The following is a 24,998-nucleotide window of genomic DNA, read 5'->3' as shown; positions in this document are numbered from 1 at the left end:
TTTCTTTCACTTAAGCTATTCCAAAACATCGAAAAGCTCACAAGTCACATCAAAACATGTGAGCTTGTCGATCTACTTTTATAAAAGAATCTGACCAATTATGAAAAAACTAAATGGTGAAATGGATCACGGTGCATAACAAGTTGTTTTACTTTGGTATTGTGTTGGTGCCATTACCTTTGTACTTTTATTTTAACAACTTTAGTTTTTTACAACAAGGGTTCATATTTTAGATTGTAATTAAATAATATAAAAGATGAGTGTTACAATTATTTCATTTACTTCTTTCTATTGTTTTAGAGATTCTTATTTCAGTGTTTGGGGGCATGCGTACAAGTGGCTAAATATGTCATTTTACCCAGAATAAGCCCATTCCCAAGATACAACGCAACCTTTCATGGTTGGATGTGACTTATGGGGGCTAGAAGTGTTACTGTAAATAGCAATAAAGAAACGTCTGGCTTATTGTGTCTAGAAAGACATATTTAGCTTTAGCCACTTGTACGCATGCCCCCATGCGTACGCATGCCCCACATTTTAGCACGGTAAACGCGATAAAACAATAGAACGAAGCAAATGAAAACATTTTAACACTCACTTTTTCTTTTCTCTAATTACAATCTAAAATATGAACCCCTGTTGTCAAAAAACAAAGTTGTCCTTTAAGTCAAATTTTACCCAGTCCTTACCTTTACAGATGTACTAGTTACATTGCATCAATATAGAGTGCTTAAAATAACCTATTTACTAACCTCTTATTAATTAAAATAAAGTCCCAAATTGTAGATTTAAGCTAGGCTAGATAAGACAGTGGCTATAAGCTCCTATAGCTGGGAAGGAATTCGTAAATATTGGGCACTTGGTGACAAGTTTTTGATTCTTGGTATGGTGTTAGGTATGGGTATAAGGTTTTCAAAAACCATCGCAAACAAATTGGGCTCGCCCCCCAGTGGTCTGTTTGCAATGAATCAAATATTCGATACATCAGTATATGGTTCAAACCCCAAATAATTGATGAAAGAGATTTTTCAATGGATTCTGTTACTATTGGGTATGATAAACAACATACTAAAAATTCAGGAAAAAATATCTACCGGAAAGGCACCATTTTCAAGATGGCGTCCACGATGGTTGCCGGGAGCTGAAAATGCCTATAAACTGGGTTTTAATGTGTAAAAATTCATAATAAATCTGCACTTGGTGAAGAGTTTTAGATTTTTGGTATGGTGTTAGGTATGGGTATAAGGTTTTCAAAAAACATCGCAAACAAGTTGGGCTCGCCCCCTAGTGGTCTGTTTGCAATGAATACAATAGTAGATCTGTCAGTATATGGTTGAAACCCCAAATAATTGATAAAATAGATTTTTCAATGGATTCTGTTACTATTGGGTATGATAAACAACATACTCAAAATAACTACCGGAAAGCCATCATTTTCAAGATGCCGTCCACGATGGCTGCCGGGAGGTGCCTATTTAACGTGTAAAAATTCATATAAAATATGCACTTGGTGAAGAGTTTTTGAATTTTGGCATGGTGTTAGGTATGGGTATAAGGTTTTCAAAAACCATCGCAAACAAGTTGGGCTCGCCTCCTAGTGGTCTGTTTGCAATGAATCAAATATTAGATAGGTCAGTATATTGTAGACCACTAGGGGGTGAGCCCAACTTGTTTGCGATAGTTTTTGAAAACCTTATACCCATACCTAACACCATGTCAAAATGTAAAAGCTAGTTACCAAGTGCAGATTTATTATGAACTTTTACACATTAAAACCCAGTTTATATGCATTTTCAGCTCCCGGCAGCCATCCTGGACGCCATCTTGAAAATGATGGCTTTCCGGTAGTTATTTTTTCCTAAACTTTTAGTATGTTGTTTATCATACGCAATAGTAACAGAATCCATTGAAAAATCTCTTTTTATCAATTATTTAGGGTTTCAACCATATACTGACAGATCTACTATTGCATTCATTGCAAACAGACCACTAGCGGGCGAGACCAACTTGTTTTCGATGGTTTTTGAAAACCGTATACCCATACCCAACACCATACCAAGAATCAAAAACTCTTCACCAAGTGCAGATTTATTATGAATTTTTACACATTAAAACCCAGTTTATATGCATTTTCAGCTCCTGGCAGCCATCGTGGACGCCATGTTGAAAATGGTGCCTTTCCGGTAGTTATTTTTTCCAGATTTTTTAGTATGTTGTTTATCATACCCAATAGTAACAGAATCCATTGAAAAATCTCTTTTATCAATTATTTGGGGTTTCAACCATATACTGATGTATTGAATATTTGATTCATCGCAAACAGACCACTAGGGGGCGAGCCCAATTTGTTTGCGATGGTTTTTGTAAACCTTATAACCATACCTAACACCATACCGATGTTTCCTGTTGAGATTGGCACATTTCACCCAGGTTTTTTCATCTCACTCAAGTCACTTTGTCTGCTGACCTCACTCAGCAACAAAATAAACAGAAAATAAACAAAAATAAAAATAAAACAATTCACAGGAAGCAAGCAGTAATCACCCCATGATGTGCACTGCAATGTAGTTTCAAATGCACTACATTGCAAGTGCTTTTTGAGAGTGAAAAAATAAGAAGACTCGTGTGACACCATGTGTGATCTGGGCAGCTTGTCCCAGGAAATGTGCCAAGCTCAATAGGGAACAACGGTACCAAAAATCAAAAACTTGTCACCAAGTGCCCAAAGTTGATGTTTTTTGACGGATTCCCTCCCAGCTACTATTCATTCATGCTGTCATGCAGACTTAATGGATAAGTGAAATCATACATGTGCATCAGCAGAATAGTCAATCATGTCAATAACACAAGCTGTCCTCAAGGTTTAGGTCTTTTTAATAATCATTTTAACAGCTCTACCAACTACCTTCTAACACACCATTTTAAAAGCACTTCTTCCAGTTACATCATAATGAAAAAAACATCACAAGGATGCAACTGGGACGTATCATCAGTGATGTAGCCTGGGGTCGACGGTTGTTTCGGGTCTCGCAACATCATACACCCTCTCCCAGGTGACCCAGCCGGGGTTGATCAAGTCCCGACTTACGTCCCAGTAGCTATCCACGATCAGTCCTATTAGGGAAAGACAGGGTCACTCAATGTGCTGCACCGGAACTACTCTGCCGGGATTGGGGGTACTATTCTGGCGCGTGGAAGAACTAGGCTCTATGGGTTGACTCCTGGCCGGGCTCCTCCTACGTCTCACCAGGTCCTCTCCTGCTCTCACCAGGTTCAGAACCTGTGCGTTGCACCAGACCCCAATCCAAACATTCCATTCAGCTGCTGCATCAGAGTGTAAACACAGTAGGAACCAGAAAGGTTTGGAGGACAATAGTGTAACACACTAATTAAACAGAATTCCCTTTCAACCCCACAATCTTCATCCATGGTACCTCTGCTGGCACATATCCATAAGCTTCTCGTCGCAGATCGGCTGTTTACCTCAGTGTTTGTGACGCAATATATTTACATGAACGCCAGGTCGGCTGCCACTCTTAGTTCTTTTAGATCAGTGGTTCTCAACCTTTTCAGGCCGCGACCCTGACAGTTTGACCAATGTTTAATTTGTCATTTCAGAGGTAAAACGTCCTTAAATTGTCACTTTAGAAATGTGCAGATACCCTCTATACACTTAAACTTGGTTGGTTGGTTTGTTTACTGTCGAGTAAAAAAAGAAAAATGTAGCACATTAAGTCAATCATCTGGGGACCCCCCACCATAATTTGGGGACCCCTCTGGGGGTCCCGACCCACAGGTTGAGAACCACTGTTTTAGATAGCCTTTTCAACCACCCTTGCTACAGTATGATGAGAACATGGGCCAACGCAATTCACGCAGCAGTGGATAACATCCGTGTTTCATAATAGGATGTGTGTTGCGTGTGTCCTGCTGCTCACTGTGTGCGCTACTGTGAGGTGACATTGTTTGGGCTGAAACAGTGCACTCTGATTTTCACAATAAAATGTCACCCGCCCGCTCATGTGTTAGTCACTTCTTTTGGGCCTGTTTCATAGACCTGGTTGCTTATTTCCTTCACAAAATCAGGCAACACTGGAGCCAGGCTAGCTAGACGTTGTTGTGGACGGAACCGTTTAGAAAAATGTGAAAGATGTTAACGAAGCACTGGAAATAAAAGACAAACTAAACGTCATACTGTAAACACAGGCACGTGGGAAGCCCCGTCTCATCTCATTATGTCCGGTTACTTTTCAGGATTCAAATTCAAAAGTAGCAGATCTACAGGCTTGTAGATCTGACACTGTTGGTGCTTTTGTGTGACACTGTAGTACTGGTATGATCATGTAGGGGGGGGCGTTAATTAATGAAAAAGAAAGGTGTTCTCATGTAGTTCTTATTTAGTCACTATTATATAGTACGGTATATATTGTCGCTGTGGGGTCTTATCTCCATGTTTTAAAGGTAAGGTAAGTACCCCCCAGAGGGGTCCCCAAATAATTTTTGAGGGTCCCCAGATGATTAGCTTAAAGGCCCACTTCACCTCTGGGACAACCAGATCTAACTCAGGATTGTGTTGATCGTGTCCAAACAACAATAGAATAAGATCTGGTTGTCCCAGAGGTGAAGTGGGCCTTTAATGTGCAACATTGTTTTCTCTTTTTGTTATTATTTGAATTAAATGAAATCACCCGACAGCGACAATATAAACAGTGCTATATAATAGTGACTAAGTAAGAATTACATTGGAACAAAGGTGTTTTTTTCTTTCTTTCTTTCTTTTTTTCCTGAAAGGTAACGTTGCCATGTGACAGCAAAAATATGTTATTAATGTGGAAAAGGTTTAGCAGCAGTTAAGGCAAGTTAAGCCACCGTAAACATTCACACTTCAACAGAGATGGGAAGTAACGAAGTACAAATACTTCGTTACTGTAACGAAGTACATTTTTCAGTACTTTGTACTTTACTGAGTAATTATTTTTCTGGGTACTTTTTACTTTTATCCGTTACATTTTAACACAAGTATCTGTACTTTTACTCCGCTACATTTTCAAAACAGGCTCGCTACTTTGGTTTTGTGTTAATGTTGCGCCGATGCGTGGCAGATCAAACAAAATGATTACAGTGCTTGATCATCATTCATAGAGGCTGCGGTGACGCTCTGCTGCTGCCTGGCCAGAGTGAGAGTCATTGTGTCAAGTAGGAAAGCACCGGTCTATTTACTTCCTGCAACTAGACTACCAAATAAAACTAATCATATAGCCTACATAACATAATAGCCTAATACCCTATGCTCTTATTTTGAAATCCACGATTTTCATAGGAAGAGGAAGAAAGGTGGTTTAATTCTACCATCATGCTGTAAACCATTCATCTCGTCACAGCTTTCAAACATCAACAATTAATTCACGTGGATTATAACTAACTATGGATTATAAACACAAGACTTTGGCCTAGCCGCAAATTGCAACACTAGATTGTTTTATACTCGGATGAATCTAGGGTTGCAATACCTCCCATAGGGATCCAATGCATGAAAACAGTTTTTTGCTATCTGATTGTATTAAACGACTTCAAACTCACCAATATTGTGGCTCTATGGAAAGCTTGGAATTTACTCTTGCTATCTGCAAAGTGTTTGTTTCTGAGAATTCCACCGTGGAATTGTTATGATTTATTTTCTGTCAATAAAATCCGAGCAGCCATGTTTTTTTTCTAAGTCTTGAACTTAGGAAGCGCTCGTCTTCTATAACACCACGTCCCGCTGCCTCCTGCATTAGGCTATGTGACAGAACCAGCTGGTACACAGGACTGCTGAGTGACTTCCCACGAGCGCTTCCAAACTCCAGCACACAAATAATCACCCGAACTGAATTTCTTGACAGAAAATAAAATCATAACAATTCCACGGTGGATTTTTCAGAAACAAACACTTTGCAGATAGCAAGAGTAAATTCCAAGCTTTCCATAGAGCCACAATATTGGTGAGTTTGAAGTCGTTTAATACAATCAGATAGCAAAAAACTGTTTTCATGCATTGGATCCCTATGGGAGGTATTGCAACCCTAGATTCATCCGAGTATAAACAAATCTAGTGTTGCAATTTGCGGCTAACTTTGGCCATATGCTGCTCCTGTAATGCACACGCGTTGGAAATGCGTTCTTTTTTAACCTCCGAAGCTTAGGTGAGTCAGTGCAATTGCTTTTTATCTCATGCTGGATAAAGTTCTGTATGGAAAAAGTGAAACGTTCTGCAGACTCTGCACAACTGTAGCTTCGGTCATCTTTGCCTCGCAAAAGCCTTTAGCGTGTGTGTGTGTGTGTGTGTGTGTGTGTGTGTGTGTGTGTGTGTGTGTGTGTGTGTGTGTGTGTGTGTGTGTGTGTGTGAGAGAGAGCGCGCGCGTGCGTGCCCTCATGCATGCATTTGTTTGAATTGATTGATTGAATACTTGATTAGCAGTTCATAGCAAACGCACTCCTGTATGATTATCATCCATACAGTCTGTATGGCTTGTTTACATTGGGGTCCTCTGACAGACATGCAAAACATCTTAAAGTATAACAGTCAGAAATCTGTCTGTCTGTGGATGTGAGATGTATTATAATTATAATTGAACAATGAAAACGACATTCTTATTAGGAAACCTTATCTGTATTTTAACATCAGTCATAATGGTGTATGCCTACTTGGTGGTCAATTGGCACTTTAAAAAATGGGTTACAAAATCGTGGGATATACATATATTTTTTATAATAATAATGATTGTTCTTGGAGAGTCAAATATTATCTATAACTGGTACTCAGTCTAAAAAAACACTGCTGCATTTAGATTTCACATCATAGTAGGAAACCAATTCTGGGCCAGTTTTAAGACGTATGTTTGGTGGGGATCTTTTAATTTTAATATCCTTAAAATTCTAGAAATATACGGTAAAAATACTTTTACTTTTACTTTAAAAGTACTTTTCAAAGCACGTACTTTTTACTTTTTACTTGAGTAATTATTTGGAATGAGTACTTTTACTTTTACCAAAGTCGTTTTTTTCACAAGTACTTTTACTTTTACTTAAGTACAGAACGTGAGTACTTTTCCCATCTCTGCACTTCAATCACTCAATAACTAGACCTTGTTTTACTGACTCTTAAAGGATTGTTAAAGTTATTCTTTTGTCACATGCCAAGTTCAGCACCTGCATCTAAATATGTAGATGAACATGTTGGGGTAAATAACGTCTTTCATTTCAGATGATGTGGCACTCAAAGGCACTGGTTCTCAACCTTTTCAGGGTGCAACCCCCCAAATAATCATATTTTAACTGGGGACCCCCCCACCCTGACGAGCACTAAGAGTTGAGGAATTACATTTTGTATAACATGGTTCCGTTGTGAAAATAGCAGATCTACATGCTCACAACGCCTCGCGTTGCGAGACGTTAGCATGTAGATCGTATATTTTCACAATTTCGGCCTCTAATATTTAACAATTTGGCTAGGGTGACCAAACGTCCTGGTTTGGCCGGGACTGTCCTGTTTTCATGCTGCGTGTCCCGTTGTCCCGACAAATATCTCTAAAACTTTAATTAAAATAATAGTAGCTGTTTTCAGTGGTTGCATAGACATTTATCATGTTCTTTTCATAAAAAGAACATGCTCAACTAACCAATCAGAAAACATGAACAAAGTCATGGCGTGTCTGAATTCAACTCTGAGGCTGTTTGTCAATCACTCACTGCCTGTATGCAACCCTGTGGTGCGTATGTGTGCGTGCACGACCACTAGAGAATGGGCATGCACGTGCGCGGTAACGTGCGCATTGCTTTGAGGGTCCCGGTTTTAGGCAACAGGGGTTCGCGTCCCGGTTTGCGTGGCTGAAAATATGGTCACCCTAAATTTGGCCAATGTTCAATTTGTCATTTTAGAGGTATTAAAAAGTCCTCAAATTGTCACTTTAAAAGTGTGCAGGTACACACTATACACTTAAACTTCATGTTGGTTTGTTTACTGTTGAGTGAGAAAACAATGTTTCACATTAAGTTAATCATCTGGGGACCACACAAAATATTTGGGGACCCCTCTGGGGGTCCCAGCCCACAGGTTGAGAACCACTGCTCAAAGGAAGAAAAAAAAAAGAAATCCGTTCAAGCTAAGGTACTGTTGCCAAAGTCCTCTGTATGGCTGAGGTGTTGACCTGGGGGTGACAGACTGTCCCTCCATGTTGTAAACAGTCTCATGAGAAGAACAGCTTCTCACACAGTCTCTGGGTGTCTTCAGGACATGTCACCTCATGGCCGATGGTACGAGGGTCTGCGTAGATCTCATAGTCGTTGCCACCCTGAGAGACAAGCGCACACACGCACGCATGCACGCACACACACACATGGACACCAAAATAAACATATTCCCACAGTCAATTCAACATATGAAGAGATCAGGGCATTCACGAATAGTGATTTTTAGTATTCGAATTATTCGACCACAAAGTATTCGAATAGTCGAATATTCGAAAGGACTGGCCAAACTGTCAAATATTAAGTAAGCAGACGCTTTCTGCCGCCTTCAGCCACCCACAAATCGGTGCGATGAACATTGTGAAAATAGCCGATCTACATGCTCGTAGATCGGCTATTTTCACATCATATTTATCTGCGGAACCGAGTCACATTAAATGTAACACCTACAATTCGAAGTGCTTGTCAGGGTGGGGGTCCCCGGTTCAAATATGTTTATTTTGGGGGTCGCAGCCTAAAAAGGTTTGAGAACCCCTGGTATAGAGCATTAACAAATTCATCGACCAGGGGCATTGACAACTCATTCGTATGACTTCCTATCTAGACAAGCTTTATAAACTATATATTTTTTAAAGAGAAAACAAAAATAAAAATAAGCAAATATTCGACTTCGGTGAACAATGTCGAATAGTGACTTTGATAATTTGAATATTCGAATATTTGGTGAATGCCCTAGAAGAGACAATCTCAGTCTGGGATTAGAGCAAAAAACAAAGGAGCACGCTAGCGTTCCGTTTCCTAAACAGGGATGAAAGTGGGTCTACGAGACCAGCGCTGCCGCTACTATGACGCGCATGACGCGCTGTGAGTCAGGCATCACGTTGCCAAAAGGCACCAAAAAATGAGAGAGAAAAGAAAAAAGAGCCAAGCCGATCCATTTGATCTGGGGGCGGGGCCGCAGCGCAGTCCACAACGCACTCCGAGTCTGCACTCACTCACAGACAGACAGAGTGGAGATCCAATGGTCATAGACTGATCTGAGCTGATACATTGCAAGTAAGAATCAAAAATGTTTCCACCTCATGTGAATTATCTTATCCCTGCCCACCTCAACAACTATGGAATATCACTTGGCCGAGCAGTTAACCCCACGAATTTCGCGAACATTTCGCGCGGGGGGCGTTGTCGCGCGCGGGGGGGGCACCCAACAGCCAGTTGCGAGTCAGGCACCACAAGGGCTTGTGGCGCCCCTGTACGAGACACATTTTTTGGAATTGAAACATGTTCCAAAAGCAGTCGCCCTCGCCCCACACCGTCTTCACCAAACACAATATTTCATCTTGTGTACACTGTGCAGGTGCAATCGTGTGCATTGTCATTCGGCTGACATCGCAGACATTGCAACATCATTAGTAATAGTAATTAACTGTTCTGCCGCCGTTGACAGTCCTCACCGTCATTGAAAGGGTTAATACCATGGCGCCGTTGACGGTGAGGACTGTGAATCTTACTGTATATACAGTAAAGATATTATTACTTACTTAATGTCGCTCCGGTCCCGCTCGCATCGGTAATGTCGGCGATTTGTTTACAACGCACGTTGGGCGTGCACGCGAAGTGAAGCTCCTCAATGTTAAGTCAATGGAGAGGCCCATAAAGAAACTTCATTTAAACAAAATAGCCATTTTGAGACATTTTGCAGCAGATCTAAATGTAAACAAGGCACAAGGCAGGGCGCAGCCATCTTCATCTTCTTGTCCCACACTGTCATGTGACTAGATGACGTAATCGTTGCCGTCAAGTGATAATCCAAAAAAACAAAAACAACCCCCTTCCAGCCCTTCAAAATAATAGCGGCGGCCTATGGAGGAAACCGCGTGGCACCGAGGCACCAAGCAACCTTCAGATTAAGAGGCACTAATTGTGTTAAAAACCAGACAAAATAACAATCGAACTCTATAGAGCAGGGGTCTTCAATGTTTTCACTGAGAGAGAGATGAAGCAGGGACCCCCACAACCTTTTCAGAGATGCCATATAGTTTCATTGTTTGACGGCGCAATCATCAGTGTATTTTGGATTCATGTAAATTTGTGTTTTCAGATATTTAACCACTTGAACCGTCAATACTTAACTCATTTAGTGCCTTTCCCGAGATATCTCGCGAAATTCCCTTTGATGTTCGCAGTGCCAATCGCGAGATGTCTCGCGAAAAGTAATATATTACTGTAACGGCGGTTATCCTACCGGGTACATGGGCGGAAGGTCCCGAGACGATCTCCCTCGCTGATTTATCATCATCACGGATCCACGAGCACAAAATAGTAATCCCATAACATTGAGGCAGACGGGGAATCTCTTCTTTAATGTCCATTATCTCCAAACAACACTTTTAAAGCGAGGATGGCAATAGATGCTCGCTAATAAAACACATGTTGAAAAGCTCCGTTCCGCCATTACACAACACCACGTGGACGATGACCGCTTCCTGTGAATGACGCGATGACGTCAAACCGGAAGTGTTTAAGCTATGGACTTCTGGCCTTCAAAATAAGAGACTGGCTGTTTATGGAGCCAGCGAGAGGCACTCTGGACATTTTAATCCGTTCATTTCTGGGGCACAAAATGGGTTAATAAACTTGACCTTTCACTCTGTCTGCTCTTTTCCCCTTCTACACCAAACCTCTTCGTCAAAAATAGATGATCTACAAGTAGATCTGCTATTCTTGGCTACAGTTCTCAGAATATAAATTCTTAAAATAAAAAGGATAGGAAGATTTGGAGGACCCCCTGTAGTAACTCTGAGGACCCCCTAGGGGTCCCGGACGCCCTGTTGAAGACCCCTGCTATAGAGTAACAGCAATACACCCATGTTGCCAGGAAAGGGCAATGTTACTCCACGCCAAAATGCTGAGTTTTAATAAATCTATATATACAGTATTTTTGAAGCAAACATGTTGAACATAAATCTTTGCTTCTGGAGGTCACTGGCACAAAACAAAGTTGAGATGATGCAGCAATATACATATCATGTTGGGGGTCCTTGATATGAAAAATGTTTAACTCACCGGTTTGGTCTTGTCTCCAAAGAAGTGGATGGTGGAGTAGTGGTCCTTCTCCACGATCCCCAGACAGTACCTCTTATCCCAGCCATCTGGGAACACGTCAAAACTGATCTGACCTCCTAAAGACAGAGAAAAGGCACACAATGACACACATACACACTAGGGCATTCACCAAATATTTGAATATTCGAATATCAAAGTCATTATTCGACATTTTTATTTATTTTATTTTTTATTTATTTATAGGAAGTCATTGTAAACGTTCTGTTTTGTATTGCACACCATTATGCCTTTCTGGTACTGTACTACAGTACCCAGCTGGTATTGCGCTATGCGCGGGCTTTCCCATAATTCCGAGTCAGTCTATTGTGTATGGCAGTGGCCACAGGGTTGTTATTTTGTCTGTCCTTATATTCAGTCAAATATATTATTACCAAGAAGAAGGTTGTCGTTATTGACTTATCAATGGTAGTAGAGGATGGTTCACAACGCTAACTACAGAGTCCCACCTGCATTTGAAGAAAATAAGTCCTATGAGAGCTGGAAAATGAAGTTGAAATGTGGATACGTGTTACAGAACTGGATAAGAAGAAACAAGCTTTGGCTGTTGCTCTATCGCTGACGGGAAGAGCTAGAGATACAGCTTTGGAAATAGCTGCGGCTGATTTGAACGAAGATGAAGGAATGAAGACACTTCTCGATGCTTTGGATGGTGTATTCCTTAAAGAAGAAAAGGACCGGGCGTATGACGCATACACAGACTTTGACAGGATCCGGAGAGAAAATTAAGTTTCCATGGCGGATTACATCGTTAATTTCGAGCAGATACACAACAAAATGCGCAAATTTGACATGACTCTCCCTGACGCTGTTTTGGCGTTCAAATTGTTGGATACAGCCAATCTTGATGTTAAAGATTAACAGCTTGCGCTTACAGCTTGTTCACCGCTCACATTCGCAAGCATGAAGTATGCTCTAAAAAGGATTTTTGGAGACAAAACCGTGTCACCCACATGCAGCAGTGGAGGGATCCACGTGTGTCAAGAAGACACTGCTTTCTATGTAGAACAAAGGAGAGACGTTAACAAATCTCGTTCCCAAACCAACCAAGGGAGGGCGCCATTGCCCGGCTCAAACCCACTAGACAGGTATGGTGGAGGACAAAGTGTGCTATATGTCAAAGTACGTTCCACTGGGTAAAAGACTGCCCACACAAGGCTGATCATGTAAAACTGACAGAGGAAAATGAGGAGACAGAGAAAATTGAAGAGTGCAATGAATGGAAAGGCCCTGGGGTGGTCATTGGACAGGACGGCGTGGTCATATTTGTTAGACATGGAGGCACCTATGTCAGGGTGCATCACTGCAGACTACGCAAGGCCAAAGATCACTACACCGACAAGTCTGACGACAGCCAAGAAAGTCAGACAGAACATAATGCAGCAGAATGTGACATGGACAATGTTGTAGATCTACCCCCCGATACCGTGTCTAGTGATGAAGACAGTGTGCATGACACAGAGAATGCTGCAGGGGGCTCTAGTAATGACAGAGACATCAATGAGCATGCCAATGATCCATCTAACCTGCAACCTTCTATTATAAGAACAGACTGTAGTGTGAACCTGAAGGCTGGACAATTCATTAAGTATGTGGAAAGAGACACTGGAAATTTCACACACAGCAAAAGTGCTAGGTCGAGCAGGAAAGGCAACTGGAAAAAATAAAAACTGGTACAACCTGGAGTACACTGAGCCAGTTAGCCTCACTGGCACAACAAGGTCAGCTGACCTTTCACAGGTTCGCCTCATAACGCGAGCATGTAGATCGGCTATTTTCACAATGTTCTGTATTCACATGTTAAAAATAGTGAGGAAGTGATAAATGTACGGTTATAAAAAGAAAAATCTAAAATCAGACATTCAGAGGCAGAGGGAATAAAATACCTGCATTTTTAGGTTAACTCAACCCTTAGAACACATTTGGAGGTATATTTTCAGGCCTAAATGTGAATGATGGACTCACCGATAGAGAAGGACAGTCCTTTCCCCTTGAACTCTTCTCTCAAGACCGACACAAACTGATCTCTGATGCCTTCTTTCTGGAGACAGAAGATACACACAGTACACAATAGGGCATTAACGAAAAAGTCAACAAGTCGACTCAGTCCCACCAGAGAAAGTCGAAGTTGAAAAAAAAATAAAAATAAAAAACGTTCTATTGTGAAAATAGCAGATCGACACGCTCACAACTTGTGACTTGTGAGCATGTACATCGGCTATTTTCACAATTTCTGCCTCTATAAATTTGACAATTTGGACAATGTTTAATTTGCCATTTTAGAGGTACTGGGGCGGCCCAGCGTCTAGTCGGCGACCTGGCCAACTCGGAACAATGTAAATAGGGAATGAATGCCCCGCCCTTTAATGCAAACCCCATTATACCTGTTTTCATAGGACCCGTTTTGACCATCTGTCTGCCTGTGTCCATTTATGCCCATATATGGAGATATCTGTATCTGTCTGTCTGTCTGTCTGTCGGCGTCCATTTTATGTCCATATATGGAGATCACTGCAGTTATAGTTCTGGGTCCATTTTATGCCCATATATGGAGATATCTGTCTATCTGCGTCCATTTTATGCCCATATATGGAGTATCTGTCTGTGCCTCCAACTGTGTTGCAGACACAGTGCCGGTTCCCCCTTTAATGCAAACCTCATTATACCTGTTGTCATAGGACCCGTTTTGAACATCTGTTTGCCTGTGTCCATTTATGCCCATATATGGAGATATCTGTATCTGTCTGCCTGCGCCATATATGGAGATCTTTGACCATCTGTTTGCCTCTGTCCATTTATGTCCATATATGGAGATATCTGTATCTGTCTGTCTGCAATCCATTTTATGCCCATATATGGGGGCATTCATTTTATGCCCATATATGGAGAACGCGCGTGCCCGTGGGACGAACGGTTCTCGAGATACGCGGATTACATACATACATACACAATCACAGAGATTTTTGGTTGACTCATGTGGCGTACGTGATGTCAGAGCCTTTTATGAAGTGATGTCACAATGAGTCAGAGCTTTCGCCGATTTCCTCCGGAACAGCCTGATGTCAACAATCAACCCCGCATAAGGAGATTCCGAACGTTTCGCGCCGGTTCGGGAAAACCGCGCGTCGGGTCGGGTCGAGACCCGGCACTGCACTCCGTGCCGCGGCGGGGAACACGCGTGCCGAATCTGAAGCCGGTGGGACGAACGGTTCTCGAGATACGCGGATTACAGACACACACACAGACAGACAGACAGACAGACACGCAGAGACTTCTCGCATTTATAGATAGATATACCCTCTATACATTTAAACGTTGTTGGTTTGTTAACAGTTGAGTGAGAAAACAATCTTGCACATTAAGTTAATCATCTGGGGTCCCTCCCCCCAATAATTGGGGGTTCGTGTGTGATGCGATGACGTCATCAAATGATAAAGTCGACTTCAACTCGTTAATGCCCTACACAGTACACAACTGATCAAAGTTCTACACAATGAAAGCATTGCATGATGACTTTTACAGCCCAGCCAGTACCAGGATGTTGAGTATGCTCTCTGATACTGGTTTTGGAGAGTCCTAGACAATTTATCTGATTCTGACCAATATTTGGACAAAAAGTGCAGCATTTTCGAAACTATTTGAAAGACAGATTTAACAGGAATGTATTTAATTTAAATACTTCAGTCCTATTCAAACTAAACTAATACAAAAAAAAAAAAAAAAGATCTATGCAGCACGTTGTGAGCTTGAAGATCTGTTATTTTTTTTGGAAGAATTGTGAATGCACTGAAAATAGCAGATCCACAAAATCATAACGCTATGCGTTTTCAGTGCACAACGTCAAAAGCTGAACTGAGCAGGGGGAGCTCCTCCCAATATGGCACCCTCCAAATTTCCGTGGACTGTTGTCTTTTTAGCCAGAGTGTTTTACTGTACTGTATTGTTTGTTTGTTTTTGTTTTTTTTCATTAATACAATAGTTCAATCAAATCAATCAATCAAAAAAAATAAAATCAGTGTTCAGGTCGCTTTAGCAAAGAAATAAAAAATAAACAACGCTGGAAGATAAGGGATTCAGAGCATTTGTAGTGAGTCTTTACCAGAGAATTAAAGGTGCAGGCAGATAAAAAAGGAAAAGCACCAAAAAAGAGAAAAAAGCTGTACCTTGTCGAGTTCATAGAACTCTATCCTCTCCTCTTGCGTACAAGTCCGTCCGATTGGAGAAACGTTCAGCATGCCGTTACGAAACTCTATGAAAGTCCCCCTGGTGGAGAAACATCAACACTTCATTTCAATCAAATGAAGTTCACTAACAAATCAAAACCTAAAGTTTCAACATAATTGTTTTTATGCACTTGTGAAGTCAATCGTCAGCGACATCCCATTGGAAATGGAAGGGCGTGTGCGAGTGTTATGCCTGTCACAATTATGACATGATCACAATTATTTTGCATAATCGTCATAATTGTTTGATAAATGTTGATAAAATGTTCACACTTTTTCAAACGTTCCCCCCCAAAAGAAAGTGTCACGATCGTGACAGCATCATATTATGTTGACAGATGTAGACCAACACATCCTATACTGTGTTTCGCATCGTGAGGCGTTGTGTGCTTGTAGATCGGCTGTTTTCACTAGTTTTGTGCGACAGTCTTGTATGATGAAGCAGGGCTTTGCTTTACCAAAAGACGTACACATTTTAAACTTGGACATACGAGGGTTCTGCCCGACAGTGACGATATTTTAGTGATTATGTTGCGAGGAAAACGTTGAGATAATAGCCATTTTGGTTCGAACTGACTGAAAATAACTTTGTACTTCAAGTTTAAAATTATAATATATATATTTTTTTAAGTGTCCAAAAGAATTCCAAATATTATCAAATTATCTCGTGGCACCCCTGGACTGCCGTCGCGGCACCCCCGGGTGCCCCGTCACCCACTTTGAAAACCCCTGAACTAGCGTATCGCGTGTGTGATGTCATCGTGCATGAGCAGGCATCGATAGCGGAATCGTTAAGGACTTTGGCTAGCGATTCCAAGGATCCCTACAAATGATAGGTTCTTGGTTTACCTATGATCCTAGATTACTATTTCTATGCATTTGATTGACATATCACTTGCGCTCTGGATAAAGAGTGACTGCTAAATGACAAAATGTAAAATGTTGTGTGTGTGTCTGTAGGCCAGGGGTTTTCAAAGTGGGTGACGGCTGACGGGGCACCCTGGGGGGCCGCGACGGCAGTCCAGCGGTGCCGCAAGATCATTTGATAATATTTGGAATTTATTTGGACACTTGAAGAAATATTTAGTATCATTTTAAACTTGAAGTAACAAGTTATTTTCAGTCAGTTCTAACCAAAATGGCTATTATCTCAACGTTTTCCATATAGTCCAGGCATTTCGGGCAGTATTTTGATGGAATCGTGCACTTTATAAAAGAAGCATGAAATTTGGCACACAGTTAGAACATGCCATATGGAACATTTTTGGCTATAGGGGCATCGCAGATTTGTCTTTGGAAACTTGTGGGAGCCAATCAAAGTTGGGCTCTCATAGACTTTACTATACAGTAAAATAATACAACAAATAAATATGCTTTAAGTAGCATGTGAGGGGTCAAACTAGGGGTTTTTCAGGATTCTGAATCCAATGCAAGCATCCGTTTTGCACGAAAAACATTACTTAGGCTAAAAATGGTCCCCATAAAACTATGGTTTAGTGATGAGTCATCACTTTTCACCACTTTTCACAGTTTTGTCAGGGCAGTTTTTCAGAAAGGAATGTTTTTTTGTGCAAAACAAATGCTTGCATTGGATTCAAAATCCTGAAAAACACCTAGTTTGACCCCTCACATGTTTTATGTTTTGTATTATTTTACTGTATAGTAAAGTCTATGAGAGCCCAACTTTGATTGGCTCCCACAAGTTTCCAAAGACAAATCTGCGATGCCCCTATAGCCAAAAATGTTCCATATGGCATGTTCTAACTGTGTGCCAAATTTCAACGATTTTTGCCTGAAATGCTCGGACTATCACAACATAATCACTAGAATATTGTCACTGTCAGGCAGAAACCTCTGTCGCACAAAACTAGTGAAAACAGCCGATCTACAAGCACACAACGCCTCGCGATGTTGTGTGCTTGTAGATCAGCTGTTCACTAGTTTAGTACATTTTATAGATGATGAATCCAAAAAGAAAGGTTTTGGACATACAAGGTTTCCACCCGACAATGACAATATTCTATAAATATAAGGTGCTGGGAGTGAAAATTATAATGTAGGGGTGCCTTGGATTAAAAAAATATTTATAGGGTGCCCTGAGACAAAAAGGTTTGGGAACCCCTGCTGTAGGGTACATACCTTTTTTTAGGGAGTTTAATCTTAGCCAGGTAATTGAGACAGAAGTTGATGAACTCTTGAAGAAGCTCTTCTCCCATATGGGCCTGAATGGACTAGTAACAAAGTGGGGGGACACGGTATTCATTGAGAAACTAGAGCAATGCTTCCTATCACAATATAAGAGAGAAATATCACGTACAGCAACCGTAATGTGTTTTGTAAGTGAGCGTTACCTGGATAGAGTGTAGCTCTCCATTCTTATAAGCCACCAGACCATTCTCCGCAAATACATAATCCACCCTATGTATCACTATAGAGACAAGAGACAACACACGCGCACGCACACACACACACACACACACACACACACACACACACACACACACACACACACACACACACACACACACACACACACACACACACACACACACACACACACACACACACACACACACACACACACACACTTCACCTTACTATCACTACACAACATTTTGAACCAATAACCAACTTCATTTAACCCATTTAGAACAGGTACACATTATTGTGTATCATTATTTTATGCTTTAACTATTGAAAAATAACAGATATACAAGCTCACAGCATGGCACCGAGTGCCGCGCGGCGAGCTTGTAGATCTGCTATTTTTGAAAAATCATGAAAATTAGAATTTTTACCCGATTCTATAAGTGTCTTTTGAATCCTTCAAAGGTTTTTTGAAAAACCCTACGTTTCTATGTCAGCAATCTGGCCAGCCATCGTCAAAGAAAAGGTCCTTTTCACTTAACCGGAGCTCAGTTAGTCTGTTCTTGAGAGACGACTATGTCAGTGGTTCTCATACTGTTTCATGTGAAGAACCCCCAAAATGATATTTATTTGGCCACGGACCCCCATCTCAAAATATTTAGTTCCAGGCACCATCTCAAAATATTTAGTTCCAGGCACCACCCAGAAGCAAAATTTGAGTTACAAACGTTCGCTTTAAAAATACAGATATTCAAAGATTTGCACACATTTTCACGACTTGTTCAAAAATAGCAGATATACAAGCTCGCAGCGCGGCACTCGGTGCCGCGCTGTGAGCTTGTAGATCTGCTATTTTTCACTGGTTAAATCATTCAATAATTCTAGACCTAAATGGGTTAAAAAATGTTCAAAAATGGCAGGTGGACAACCTCACAGTGTGGCACGACCCAAAGAGTTTGAGGACCACTAGTATAGGTAGGCCTGTCACAATTATTACACAATCGTCTAATCGCAATTATTGGACATAATTGCAATTATTTTGTCATGATCGTTATAAATGTTCATATTTTTTCAAAAATAGTGGAAATAGATGCGACTCGTTATGAGCTTGTAGATCGGCTATTTCCACTATTAATGCTCTTTTTAAAATACAAAGTTGTCAAATATGTCAGTAATTTGTTTGTATATTTAGGTTATGTGTCATATCTGCCATGTGCAACTTCAAAGCCTACAAGCCAAACAGAAATGTAATTGTCAATGACAAAAACACAATTAAATTGTTAATCGCAATTATTTGAGTGACAATTAATCGTCATGTCATAATGGTAACAGCCCTAGTACTAGAGTGTGTGTTTGGGATGTCCAATATTATCGGCCGATATTAGCATAACAATGTATATAGGAAAATATTGGTATCGGTTTTAGAAAAAAATTTAATTAATTTTTTAACAGGAACTAAATCTCACAGAAAGATGTATTAACATTGAATGGTGATTTCTATGCTTAAGGTTTTTAACTTGACTTCAGATCTGAGCTGTAGTTTCAAAACTATTCACTCAATCTAATTAACCAATATTATTATATCTAATTATTTTAATGTGATGTTCTGCTTTCATATGAAATGGAAAAAATAAGTTAAAAAATTGATTTATTATATATTATATTGATACTATAGTTATTTTATTTTAATAGTTGACTTTTGGTGGAAAAGACAGAATATATCGGTATTGGTTAATATTGGTTAATATCGGTATCGGAAATTAAGATTTTGAACAAAATCGGTTATCGGATATCGGTAAAAAGTCAATATCGAACATCCCTAGTGTGTGTCTCACCATCGTCTCCTAGTTGCTCTTTGATCTTGTCCAGATCCGAACCCCCCACCACTCCCACACGAACACGGCCCTTCAGTTTCTGTAAGAACTCTCTCATGTCTGGAGTCACATGCTGAAAACACAAAAACCACACACACACAAGCGCTATTAATACAAAATACATTAATTTGACTGACTTCACAATGGAGAAGATAAAAAAAGGGACACTAGCCTGTAACGAAGTATAAATTGGGCTTGAAGAATATAACAACACTGACTGTCACAAGCTTGGAATCTAGCATACTAAAACAGATATAACATTGTTTGCTGATAGACTGGCAAGTACCCTCATTTATTTAGATCAATGGTGTCAAACATTTTAGGTTGCGGCCTTGCGGGACAGATTGGTCAGTATACAACGTCATATTTTCATCTGTGTGTGTGTGTGTGTGTGTGTGTGTGTGTGTGTGTGTGTGTGTGTGTGTGTGTGTGTGTGTGTGTGTGTGTGTGTGTGCGCACGTGTGTGTCCAACGCTGAGAAGACACTTTGTCCTAAATAGATCATGTAACATTACACAAAACATGTTTGGTAGCATTCTTAAGCTATAGTGATTTCAGGCCTACAGCTAAATGGGGATGTGTCTACTCTACCGTCTACTATAGGTGTGTTCCCTCACATCTACAAATGTCACTACATCCCAGAGATGCCGTGATGATGGGTGTGTGTTTCAGCCAACACACACCAACTTAAAGGGGCCCCACCATGCTTTTCAAAATATATATTTTATGTATTATTAGTCCATAACACGAGTACGGTTTATACAGGTTTTAGCCTAAACAACCACTCGGATATTTAAATGTCATGTTCTGTCTGTCTCTAATTCCAAGCCATTTCAGATGCAATACCAAAATGCCCTTTGTTAGCAATGGGGCGCTGTCTTTGGGCTAAAATTGGAACAATACAGAGAAGATTACCTCATGGTTCCACCTCATATAGTCTCAAATAGAATATAGCCTCCCAAAAAGTACCGCCCCCTTCTATAGCGGGCCCACTAGGAAATGAGCCCCTTTGTGACATAAACAAGGGCCTGTGACATAAACAAGGGCCTGATTTCAAAAGAGTACCGTTCAGAAACGCTATTCAGAAAATCACTGAAATGAAAGCCAGGCAAGGCTTAGAGTTAATGAATGGGTTTTTTGGGGGGCTGGAAGAGACACTGGGAAGACCAAAAAACAAGAAAAAAATGAAAAATGTGAAATTCATGGTGGGGCCCCTTTAAGCAGAGGTTTGCCAACATAAAGCAGCTGGACTGCAGCTAAATATTTGTTATGCCAACGTACACCAATGCAATTCCAGTGTAATGCCCTCGATTCGTACCCAGGTCTCGTGCGTGGAAGTCTTAACATCTTAACCACCAGACCAAAGGGATATCCCTTAGACCAGGGGAGATACTAGACTTTTGAGGCCATCAGGTTGAAGCAGTGAGTCACTCTGACTCTGCTACACCAGTACGCCAAAAAGTATGGAGAGCACCAACATTACGTAGACGTATTCCAAGATACACATACTTCCAAGGTACACCAATGCACGGCAAGATACGCCCATGTACGCCAAATTAGGGGTGGGTGATATGGAAAAATACAATATCACAATATTTTTCCAACCTGGATCACGATACACAATATTATCACGATTCCTTTTCATGTTGGTTTCTATGGTTATTTTTCAAGTTAACCACCTAAAAGGTAACAAAAACCTTTTTGGTAGGTCTAAATTTGACCCTTACAAGTATGTAACTCTGACAGCATACAAATGAAACCAAATGGACCCGTAAGTTTCATTTGTATACTGTCAGAGTTAAGGGGAGACCTTGACATTTTAATGTTTGAAAACTATTGATTCAGACCAAAATGGAGGTTTAAATTAACTCATTCGTAGTTTACGGCCGTAAAGCCTGTTAATTTCTCTATGTCTTTCACTGCCGGCTTCTCCTACCGGTTAACGTGGGCGCTCGTCCAGTTCCCATCGTGCGTGATCGGACACTGCTATGCATCGTGTGTTCGCGTATTCCATCAGCTTCTCAAATCCGTTGAAACTTTTTCAATTGATCAATAAGTTCTCCATCTGTAAGCCGCGGAGTTCAGACAGAAAGCTTACGGGCCAAAATAGAGGACGGACTTCCGCTTCCGGTTCAGGGACTCCAATGTTAAGTTGTCCGCTCAATAATGTGTCCGTGTAGAAACCGATCACGGAGCATTAGTTCCGGCCTATTTTAGTTCGGCTTCGATAAAAAAAATGTTTTTAATTAATTTTTATTACATTTACGGGTTCTACGGGCATGGCAGAGAAGGGGTACAAAGGGGTATTTTGAGGGCAGAGTTTGAGTTAAATTCTGCAATGAATCTCTGTATTAACAATTCAACAGGATTTTTCATAAGGCTCCTTCTAGTGAGAGACCGATATATCGGCCGCCGATTATCGGTACCCGATATGGCCTTATTTGGGCATATCGGTTTATATCGGTATCGGTGAAATTTCCTGCCGATATAATAAAAACTAAGCCTAGCGCATTGAACAGTGTATGGCAATGAGCCTTCAACCTTTCAGTCCATCAGCCGTCTCGACATGACTCTTTTTAGAGACGTGTAATCGATTCAAAGATGCGCTGCAGCCCTGCATGATTATGCACCAAATGCAGTGAGGTGGCATAATATGGCATAATAAACTAGCCGTTCAGTTCAGTGTGGATTCCAATGCAGTGATTCAATGTCGGGTGGGATTTGTCTGTGTCACTCAACGTCCATGCTATGGTTCTGCTAGCTACCAAACAAGCTAATACTCTAACGTTCCGTCGACCCCTAGTGCCTCGCCGCTAAAGAGTCATAACGTCTGTGGTTATGTGTTAAAGAGTCATAAAGTCCATGGTTCTGTGTTCCTTCCCCAATAGTAGGCTGTGTATAATCCATAGACTGGAGATCATAATAAGTGCGCTTCCCTCCTCCGTTACTGTATGGTGAATTGACTTGTACTGTGTTTGTGTCAGCCGAGCCCAGGGACAGATTAACCCCCCGCGAGGGCCAAGCCCAGGGACAGATTAACCCCCGCGAGGGGGCCCCCCCTAAAAAAAGCGATCCCCCCTAAAAAAAAGGGACCTACGCCAAATTACGAGGTGTGCAGAGAGATAAGGAAAGGTATGCCAAAAATACTCTGATGTACACTCAAGTAGGCTACTGGATTATTTGAGGCATTGCATAGGCATACAGGCATTTTGGGGGCGTGGTGGAGTCAGCCATTGTTACAGTGATAAGACCCCTGAGCGTTGCCGTCTTAGAAAACGGAGGCCGAGGGTTCTCAGTGTCGAAGAGTCCCTGAGCAAGACTCTTAACTTTATTTATTATTATTATATTACATACTACTTTACACTATTATATTTACAATTACTGTTTATAATACATTTTATAAATGTATTGTATGTATTGTAAATGTATTGTAAATTATAATTTAATAATACTATACGTACTAATTACTGTTGCTACTTGTATATGCCTGTAACTCTCTCTCCTTTGCTCTCTCTTTCTGTCCCCCCTAACTCGGTGGAGGCAGTCGGCCGCCCACCCTAGTACCTGGTTCTGTCCTGACGTTTCCTACAGTTATTATTATTATTTTTATTTTTTACGTTACCACTGTGGCAAAATTGCTTGCTCAGGGTGGGGGCCTCTCCTACCATGAGGTATCTGCTTGGGCATCTGCTCTGTAGCCTATCTAAAGTGTCTTGAGATAACTTGTAATGATTTGACACTTAATTGAATTGAATTGAACAACTAGTTGCTCCTGGTGAGCAGGTTGTGCCTTGCATGGTTTCCTCCGCCATCGGTGTATGAATGTGTGTGTGAATGTAATGTATAATCTCTGTATAGCGCCTTGGATAAAGGCACTATATAAATGCACCATTAAGACTTTTCTGTTCCAGTGCAAAACTATTATCCTAAGTATCTTGCAGTATGATGTGCAGGCATCATACTGAATACGTTATTTGAGGTTTGCAAAGGAAAAGGTAAGCTGACAGTAGCCACAAGTTCCTTTTTTAAACTCATAAACGACTGGGTTTTTTATATTGTTATATTGTTTTTACAAGATCAGGGGCCACAACAAGGAACCAACATCCACTGAAGACTGAAGAAGCTCTGTTTGCACCTCCAACACTCGTCACGTGATGCAGACTCCCCATTGGCACAAACTCAGCTAAAAATCACACCCGTGTGAAGTAGAGCTGTGTGTGTGTGTGTGTGTGTGTGTGTGTGTGTGTGTGTGTGTGTGTGTGTGTGTGTGTGTAGATCATGTGTACCGATTTTTGTGACATTTGAAGAAAATATGTAGGAAAAGGAGCAAAAAGTGTGTTTTGGAGAAAATTCAAGATGGCGGAAAATCTATCCTGGCGCAAATGGGCGTGGCCTATATGGGGAGATGCGTCTTGACCCAAGGAATCCAGGGAAAAAAGAATTTTAATTTTCCGATCTACGGTTCAAGAGTTACGGGGCAAAACGTAAAGTGGGCCGTTATAGCGCCACCATGAGGCCGAGTGATGTAATTATTTTTCGATTCATTCTTAAAATCATTATGAATCTCCTCTCCGAGGTTTGAAACTGTAGCTCCTATGGTTTACGAGAGAAAAATACTTGAAAGTGATTTCTTGCATTGTCCCATTATAAGTCAATGGGGACAATTAAGCGTCGTTTTTTGCCGATTACGTCGGCATGGTAAGGCGGATCGGAACGAAAGGTAATAGAACACCATTCCCGGCCGAGCCGCACATTTTGATGTATATATTGCGCGAGTGGCGTAAATCGTGCGGCACTAGTTACGCGCCGAAGTCAGGCTACATACACACACACAGACAGACAGACCCACACAGCCACGTATAGGGAGCTGCACACAGCTCCAAAAATAAAGAAACATACTTCCGAGAGGCACGCCACGTCCCCCCCGCGGTGACACACACACACACACACACACACACACACACACACACACACACACACATGTTGCCCATCGTTAGTCCAGTTGCAAATAATTAGCTTGTAAATATGTTGTGTTCCCATACATACCTGTCTGGCTGCCGTGAGCGTGCCGTCCACGTCGAACAAACAGAGCACACTACTGTCCAACATAGTTTCACTCATGCTTTAAGTTTTTAAACAATGAATTTATCTATTAGTCTTTCTCCTGCAGTTTGCTGTCTGGTCTG

General features: G+C 41.1%; 1 protein-coding gene across 3 annotated transcripts; it reads right to left on the bottom strand.

Annotated features, from left to right (window-relative positions):
• Positions 1–2,858: 2,858 nt before the first annotated feature.
• On the bottom strand, positions 2,859–24,998 carry pmm2 (phosphomannomutase 2). 3 transcript variants are annotated; one of them, XM_080721280.1, is made up of 9 exons: positions 24,859–24,998; positions 19,775–19,886; positions 17,924–18,000; positions 17,712–17,803; positions 15,513–15,612; positions 13,315–13,390; positions 11,293–11,408; positions 8,249–8,330; positions 2,859–3,114 (listed from the first exon to the last, which is right to left on the bottom strand). In XM_080721280.1, coding segments are annotated over exons 1-9 (732 nt in total). In that variant the 5' UTR covers positions 24,934–24,998; the 3' UTR covers positions 2,859–3,112. The 3 variants fall into 3 exon arrangements, with proteins under 3 accessions (XP_080577406.1, XP_080577405.1, XP_080577404.1); XM_080721279.1 differs by having other exon boundaries at positions 3,096–3,114; positions 8,187–8,330; XM_080721278.1 differs by lacking the exon at positions 2,859–3,114 and having other exon boundaries at positions 7,121–8,330.

The sequence above is a fragment of the Nannobrachium achirus genome (assembly GCF_963921795.1).
Source record: "Nannobrachium achirus genome assembly, chromosome: 3".
Taxonomy (NCBI): Eukaryota; Metazoa; Chordata; class Actinopteri; order Myctophiformes; family Myctophidae; genus Nannobrachium; species Nannobrachium achirus.
This window is presented reverse-complemented; position numbering and strand designations above follow the sequence as displayed.